The 8,047-nt window shown below is 35.9% G+C and overlaps 1 protein-coding gene across 3 annotated transcripts; it reads left to right on the top strand.

Moving 5' to 3' along the window:
* The first annotated feature begins 2,257 nt into the window (after positions 1 to 2,257).
* On the top strand, positions 2,258 to 6,837 carry PSF2. 3 transcript variants are annotated; one of them, XR_015227848.1, is made up of 10 exons: positions 2,258 to 2,538; positions 3,182 to 3,404; positions 3,554 to 3,628; positions 3,727 to 3,841; positions 4,900 to 4,999; positions 5,101 to 5,131; positions 5,224 to 5,316; positions 5,776 to 5,922; positions 6,497 to 6,709; positions 6,768 to 6,837. XR_015227848.1 is itself a non-coding variant. In XM_086648883.1 (9 exons), the coding sequence occupies exons 2-9, from the start codon at positions 3,357 to 3,359 to the stop codon at positions 6,515 to 6,517; spliced, it is 630 nt and encodes a 209-aa protein (XP_086505009.1). In that variant the 5' UTR covers positions 2,258 to 2,538; positions 3,182 to 3,356; the 3' UTR covers positions 6,518 to 6,837. The 3 variants fall into 3 exon arrangements, 2 of the variants coding, with proteins under 2 accessions (XP_086505009.1, XP_086505010.1); XM_086648883.1 differs by having other exon boundaries at positions 6,497 to 6,837; XM_086648884.1 differs by having other exon boundaries at positions 2,278 to 2,450; positions 6,497 to 6,837.
* Positions 6,838 to 8,047: the final 1,210 nt, after the last annotated feature.

Raw genomic sequence — 8,047 nt, 5'->3', positions numbered from 1 at the left:
AATCTTGAAAAATATGTCTCATCGTATTTCATGCCTCATCAATTATGGTGATGATGATGTTGGATCTAGAGGAAAATACCTTGTCCCATGCAATAGGAGCTACATGAGATCAAAAGTAGGTCCATCACTTGACTCTCTTCTAACGGTGGATTGTCCATTCACTTGTATAAACAATGACTATCAATTGTATTATATGGACGAACTTTGGTCATTTTATCGTGATTTTATTTGTTGAACAACATTGACCTTCGTCTGACTTATATGTATGATGGAGTTGAGTGCATAGATGTATTAACATCTTTATTGTTTTATTAATTTTAAATCTTCTAATTTACTACTTTTATTTAAAAGCTTATAACATTTAATAATTTAACTCAATATATAGTATATAAAATAAATAAAAACAAAATACTGTTTATATTAATTTATAGCAACTAACATTATTAAGTAAATAATATTATCTATTAATTAAAATACTAATTAATAATCAATTAATAATATTTATTTGAATAGTTATTAATAAAAATATTTATTAATTATTATACAAGTGTAATGAGATATAAAAGTTAATTTATAAAATATATTAAGGATTGAAATATGATATTATTTTTTAGTTATGATAATAATTAATAATATTATTTATTAACTAGAATACTAATTAAGAATATTATTTATAAATTAAAATACCGATTAATATTAGTTATTAAAATTATTTATTATTTTGAATTTTTATTAATATTAATTAATAATAACTAGTTTGTAAAATCTTAATAACGTTTGTTAAAGAATGCACCAGTCGGGAATCGGACCTGGGTCTGTACCGTGGCCGGGTACTATTCTTTCTAAGATATAAAGCTTGGGTCAAATTCTTAGTGGAACTCAAAATTCACGAATTATAGGTCTTGGGGCAAATTCAAAAGAATCCGTCCGTGACCGTTTTGATAGTCGGGCAAACCGGGTATCTGTCGGACGGACACCGGTCACTAATGAACAAATAAAGAAACTTTTATTCGAAATTAAAAATGTTTAGTCGCTAAATACAACTTTCTAAAATTCCCACTTTACAATTTTCAAAAGTAAATGAATTCAAAATCGCAAGATAAGCATTAAGATTTCTCATGGATTATGATCGGTTTCTATGCTTCTTCTCATGGATTACGATCGGTTTATTGTGGATTCTCGGGTTATTGATGTGATACTGAGATTTCGGAGGAGATAGAGACTAGAGAAGTAGAACGACGAAGACAAGATTAAGAAAAGTGATTTCTAGGGTTATTTATTTTTACTCTTGAAATCTAATGGTTGTAGCTAACTCTACAAATCTAAAGGCTTAAAATCAATTATATAGGCGGGCGGGTATAACGGGTAGGATAAACGGACGGGTGTGGACGGGTTCGGTCGGGCGGACGATATAAGCGGGCGGACTCGGTCGGACCACCGGGTAAAGACCTATGCCCACGTCCGTCCGCTTAAGATCTTTCGGTCGGGCGGGTATGGACCGATTCGGGCATCGGACGGTCACAGACTCTTCGGACTCGGACGGTCATGGGCGGGTTCCGGGTTTCCGGGCCAAAATCCGAATCGGTCCGGACCGGTCGGTATCGGACTCTAACTTCATCGAACCGGTCGACTCGAACATAAACCGTTGGTGACCACCTATTTATTCGGGCGGACTCGGACGGTCACTCTCAAGAATTCTTTGTCCATTGACCGTCCGTGACCGTTTATTTTACCGGTCCAGTCGGACACCGGACGGTCTCGGTCCGGACTTTCCAATAAATTTACTTAATTCAGAACTTTATTTTTATTACCACAAACAAAATTCCTTACAAATGAAGATGTTTAGCCAAGAAATCAAAAGTAAATATAAAAAAGAAAAAACACAGTTGATCATCATTTGACAAGATATAATTAAGCCATGCACTAATGTTTGGTCTTCCAGAGGACTATATGACTATAGCCAACGATCATCATATATTCATATGTCTATAAAATTCAACGGTCAACTTCTAAAAATGAGGACAGTTTAGTCGGTCAAACTATTCGGTCACTCGTACCGGTCGGTTTAGCGGTTGGTCCTTCAACATAGAATTTTGACCGTGACCGTCCACCAATTCTTTCGGGCCGGTCGAACACTGACCGTTATGACCATCGGATGTCCATGGACACTTTTTTTCTCGGTCGAACGGGTCGGATAGCGGTCTTCCGGATCTTTTTCCCACCCCTAACCCCTATTATCAAACACCTAAAGTTAGACTTTGGGCCTCGGCCCTCTTTGGGTTGGAGTTGCTCTTACCATGTATGAATGATGTCCTCACGAGCATGGGCGGAGCCATGTGAAGACCGACCAGTCTGGGTGATGTTTTCAAAAGAGTAGTCAAGTTAATTCACTGGGGACGGGAAAAGAGAGGGAGTTTGTAACTTCTCAACTCGACACCAGCAGGGAAGAGGTATAGGGTTTATCTTCTTTAATCTCCACTTTCTTGGTTGAACTTTCAATTTTGGAATACTCCAAAGTTGGGGATACTCAGATTTCTGGTGAGTACTCGATACTTGATTTTATTCTAACCACTTCGACGTGTAAGTAATTAATTTGTTAGAGATTCTAAAATCTGAATGTTCTGACTGATAGAGATTATTGATCCTTATTACTCAGGTTTTTTCCACACAATTTTGCTTTCTCTTTTAAGAAATTCATCTAGAAATTGACGTGGTTTAGGTTGTAGCCCAACTGTTTGATGAAACTCCTCTTATAAGTCTTGTTTGCAGACCACTTGAAGGTTAGAAAATCGAAAATTAAAGACTTCAATTGATTGATGATTATGAATTGTGAACTATGATTCCTACTTTCTTACAAGTTATGATTGTTAGATAAGTTAAAATTGTGTTCATTAGGCGATGTTCGGTTGTCCATTGATAGTTATGATTTACGAATTATGATTCCTACTTTCTTACAAGTTATAAATCTTACATGGATCATAGGTTGAAACCTACTTATAGTGACTTTTCGTTAAAAATGTTGGCTACCGTGAATTAAAAGGTCAGCCTCTTCTAAGTTGAAATCCTAGCTCCGCCCCTGCTCACGAGCACTGTTGGACAGAAATGTTGGTTTTAGACAAGTGAAGTTTTTCTGATATTAGGTTTTAAGGAAAAAGCTCAATGCTCCAATTTCCTTTTCCAGGAGTGCAATGTTCTATAGGTCTCGTGCTAGCGAAATACAACATTTTCGAGCTTTCAGTTCGTCATTCGTACAGTAATCTTCTCTTCTGAATTCCCCAAACTACTCAATCGATCTACAACAATTGAAGAAGGAAAAGAATTTGGTTTTAAGCCGTAGATTCGTCAAATTTGGGAAAATGGCTGGACAATCAGATCCCCACTTATCAATGTTCTCTGCTGCAGAGGTACCTATTGATTTCTCCCTCATAATTAGATTTTCATTCCCATTCTAAGCCACATGTTTCTTCAATCTATATTTAGTCAATTATTTTTTTCCTTTGGAAGTTTATGTTTAACACGATGGTGACTCTATGCATCGATCTTGAATTTCCAGGTTGAGTTTCTTGCTGAAGATGAAATGGTGGAGATTGTTCCTAATATGAAAATGGATGCTCTTTACTTCATACGTGTAATTCCTTGCATTTCTTCTGTTGAATAGTTTGTATCCTACTTAAATGTGGAGTGTGCGAAAAGGCTGACACGATGTTTGAATAATTACGTTAACAGGGAGATTTTGGCCCTTTCCATCCACAACTAGCTACCCAAGTACCAATTTGGCTTGCGGTGGCTTTGAAGAAGAGAGGGAAGTGCAGCATTCGACCTCCTCAATGGATGTCTGTGGGTAGGTTTTGATATAATTAAACCTTCGATTCATTATAGTATCATATATATTACTTATGTTAGACATTATTCTCAAATTCTAAAATGGCCAGGAGACCTTATAATAGCAGTAATGCTTTGAATCTTTAACTCATATCGTGATATAATATGGATTACTTAGTCGGGGTTTAAGCGTAACAAAGTGTACTTGTACATCTGAAAACAATGAAATTTTACTTTTGGAGGTCTAATGTCGGTCCAGCATAATAACAGAGTCGCCAAACAAGTATACTAACTCGAAGTATGGTTGAGAATATGAAATTCATCATTCGAAAGCTTACTCCTCCAGGGTCCAAACAGAATGTTGCTTGAAGGGTTTTAACCTCTGGTCAGTGACTGAGCTGTGCAACAATCATAGTATTCCAGGAAACATCTTTATCGGCTCAATTCTTCTTTAGATATTGCCAATTGTGTGCCCCCTCCCCCCACCCACCAACCCCTCTTTTTCTTGTTCTTGAGCGTATAAGTGTGTAAGACTTCTAAATGTGATACCAAATGACAATTTCTTTTGTGTTTTTCAGGATAATTAGATTCCATTGACACAGTTATTCTGAATCTGTAATGACTTTTTTTTGTTGCTCATAAAGAAATGAGTCTCCTTTTCGTTATTTAACTCTGGATGATATGGTTTTCTGGTTGTTGCATCTTCTAATCCTTGGGAAATTGTGGAGAACACTTCAGGAATTACTTAGTGGATTTTGATTCTCGAAACATGAAATTTAACTGTTGCTACTTAAACATCTTTCATATTTTTTCTGTGATCGAAACATCTGATTTTCGAAAAGAAACTAATTTATAGTTTTATACTTGGAGTAAGAGAATCATTAAACATTGCTATTATCCATCAATCTCCAACTTAGATTTATGGAGTGAAGTCTATACATGTAATATGACAAAATAGAATTACTAGAATCCTAGAACTGCATAAGAATTTTAGTATTCTTCATAACTCAATTAATCAAACAACAAATTGAGATCAAGAGTATATAGTATCAATTCTAATTATGGTTTCTTGAGCAGAAAATTTGACACAGGTTTTGGAATCAGAGCGTGAAGCCCCAAACTTTTTTCAGCCACTGCCATTTCATTATGTCGAAATTTCGAGGCTTTTGTTTGATCAGTATGTTAGACACTTCTTTAGATAATTTATTTATCTTTAATTTTGTTTATGAAAGAAAAGAAACACTTCACTCGTCTGAAACCAACATTTCTGTCCAACAGTGCTCGCGAGGACATCCCAGATGTTTATATGGTAAGTTTGTTGAGTGATTGACCTGGTTTGCTTGATTTCTCAAGTACTTATTTATTTATATACTTTTTGAAAAATATATTCCTTTCTGACAGGTAAGATCCCTGATTGAGGACATCAGAAATGTTAGGTTTTATAAGGTAGAGACTGGCTTTGAGAGAATTGCTACTCGTACGCATGCAGTGAAGGTATGACATTCACTTCCCTGATTGCATTTGTTGTTGTCAATGAGAAACAACTTGTTCCTGGTTTCGAGCATTTCAAACATTGTGTGGACAAACCAAAGCAGTTCATCATTATCAAAAGGAACTTATTTTTAAAAGGGGTGAGCTATGTTATTTTAACTTATTTTAAAAAGGTGTGAGCTATGTTTTACCATGTGCATGCGCCTTAAGCTTTAAAAGAGAGATCATTTAACATTAATTATCAAATATGCTCTTGGTTTATTGATTGATGGCCTGCTGCGGCATATTCCTGCTGTTCTTTACCATGGTTTAATAACACATCCTCGGAATGTCACTCTTTAGGGACTTGTAGCTGAGTTTTTTGAATTTATTAGATGACTGCATTTTGCTCCTCAATACCTCAGGTTGCATTGTGTATCAAAATATCAATTATCCTTACCATCTATAATTTTTTCTCCGCAGCTGCAAAATCTATCTGCAATGGAAGTGAATATTGCGCGCCCCTTCCTTGTGAGATCTCTGCAGGTTTTCTACAAGCATGATAGTCCGCAGTTGGTACATCAACCGGAGAGTAGTCGACAGCCACAAGTAACCGATCGCGGACCAAAAGTAAGCTTTCAAGTTTCAACTTTGGCTTGATAATTTTTATTATTTAACAGGAGTATTGAAACAGTTGATGTTCAAGTGAAAGAAGTATTGTAAGACAGATTAGGTTTTGCTCTTCTACATGAACATATTTCACTATAAAACGGTGGCGCCTTACACCACCACTCAAAACGACATGTTATACTCTGGCCATGATTAGCCAGAAGCTCAACTCTTAATGCCGAACTGTTATCATTTTTATTATTATGAACAGTAGTTGTTTAAAAGTATAGATGAGTCAAATCCCAACAGAATGGACTTACGGGTGCCAGGAAATTGATATTTTGTGTGGGGTTCGCTTTTTGGTTGGGGCATGCGGGTAAGTTCAAGAACCTCGGTGTGGTTTTCCTGTGATAAAACGAGATTAGCTATTATTACTAAGTTCAGTAGGAGAATAAATAAACCAGTTATAGTGGTATGCAGTTACTTTATAATCAGATTTTATTTGTTATTGCTTCTACTCAATCCGAAATCCGTTTTTTTTCCTATTACATATGTAATATATTATTCATTGATAGTTATCGCTTTGTCTTTTCAGCGGGATCTGAGGCCAAGGTGATCACCATACAATTCAGTTACAATATGACTGCAATCTCTCTTACCAGCTCCCATCCTTTAACAAGCTATACTAAATTTTGATCACACTACTGAGGACGGTGGTCGAATCTCGTTTGGTACCTTGCTGCATTTTCTTTCTAGCACCTTGATATCTGTTTCTACTTTTATATGTTGTTCTCTAGTTATATTTAATGTAAAATGGTTCTCTTGAAGATGCTTTTACCTACTTATGGTTCATCACTGCTTCAAAGGTTCAATGGTGACTTCAGACCTTAAGATTTTGCAGGATAGATTTTTGTGATTACATCAACCTTTCACTTATGCGTAATAGTAGTGTTTGATGTTAGGAAGACCATAATGATATGAGAAAATGTGTGGGTTATTAAAGAACAGAGTCTCACAAGGAAGCATTAATGATAGCCATTGAAACTCCTCTCCTGCATCACACCCAACTGCGTGGACTCTATGCTGACTTGAGTCGTGTTGTGGTTCTGCCAGGTTGTAAATAGAGAAAATTTCGTACTTGATCTTGTGGAATAGAAAATCAGTATGCTCCACATGGCTAGCTACTCAGACCTCCAGGAATGTACTTGCATTAACATTCTCATTTCGATAAGTACACCAACTCAGACAAAGGGTGTATAAATTGCATGTGATGCTAAATGACACATTTTTATGCAAGGGCCTCTCAGAAATGTCCCACAAACAGAACATGTCACGTATTTTTTTTTTTTTTGTGATTTTCTCCATTTGGTTTGTTCGCTAACTACCAAAACATCATATCATTTGTTCGCCAATCAACTCATACTCTACATGTCCAGCAGGGGATGAAACATGTTACATAAATCTTCTGAAGCTTGTGGTAGAGGAAGAAGTATGAGTGGAAGTGACCTATACTGGAACCAACTCTAGTATTAGTTGTTGTTGTTTTTGTTCAAAGACTCTAGTATTAGTTGTTGATAATGGATGCTCATTTGGGAAGTGTGTATTATTTGGTGAAAATGAAAAAGAAATGATTTATAGGTGGTTGATTTGACGACCTTGAAAAAGAGTAGTGCCCAGTGACATATGAGAGTGTACTTTTTAGAAGAGAAAATAATTATAACGAAAATTAAAGGGAGTTATAGGGACAAATTTTGAATTTAAAAAAGCAAGATCAAGAAAGAAGTTGGTCATAAATTAGGAGTCAGAGAGAAAATAACCCAATAAATTAATATGTTGGAGGAGATAGACTCTATATCAAACATAGTCTTATGGCTCTCACTAAGTTTTTTGTTTGCAAAAACGAGAAGGGCTAAGGGCCCTCAAACCCTAACAAAAGTATCAACTAACAATCAAAGAAAAAGGAAAAACAAAAATCTATAAGATTCAAACAAATTAAAACACATAGTACCATTGGTGAATGACCACCATCAAGTGCATTTCCACACAAAGAGAAACATAACCACATTATCACTTTACACGTCTTCTCTAATCGACTTTGCCTTGCCGTCAACCAAAATTTTCTGCACTTTTAGTCTCAGCTCAGCAG

Source organism: Eschscholzia californica, unplaced genomic scaffold (genome assembly GCF_041429995.1).
Source record: "Eschscholzia californica isolate CP2 unplaced genomic scaffold, dmEscCali1.0.p SCAF_6, whole genome shotgun sequence".
Lineage (NCBI taxonomy): Eukaryota > Viridiplantae > Streptophyta > Magnoliopsida > Ranunculales > Papaveraceae > Eschscholzia > Eschscholzia californica.
This window is presented reverse-complemented; position numbering and strand designations above follow the sequence as displayed.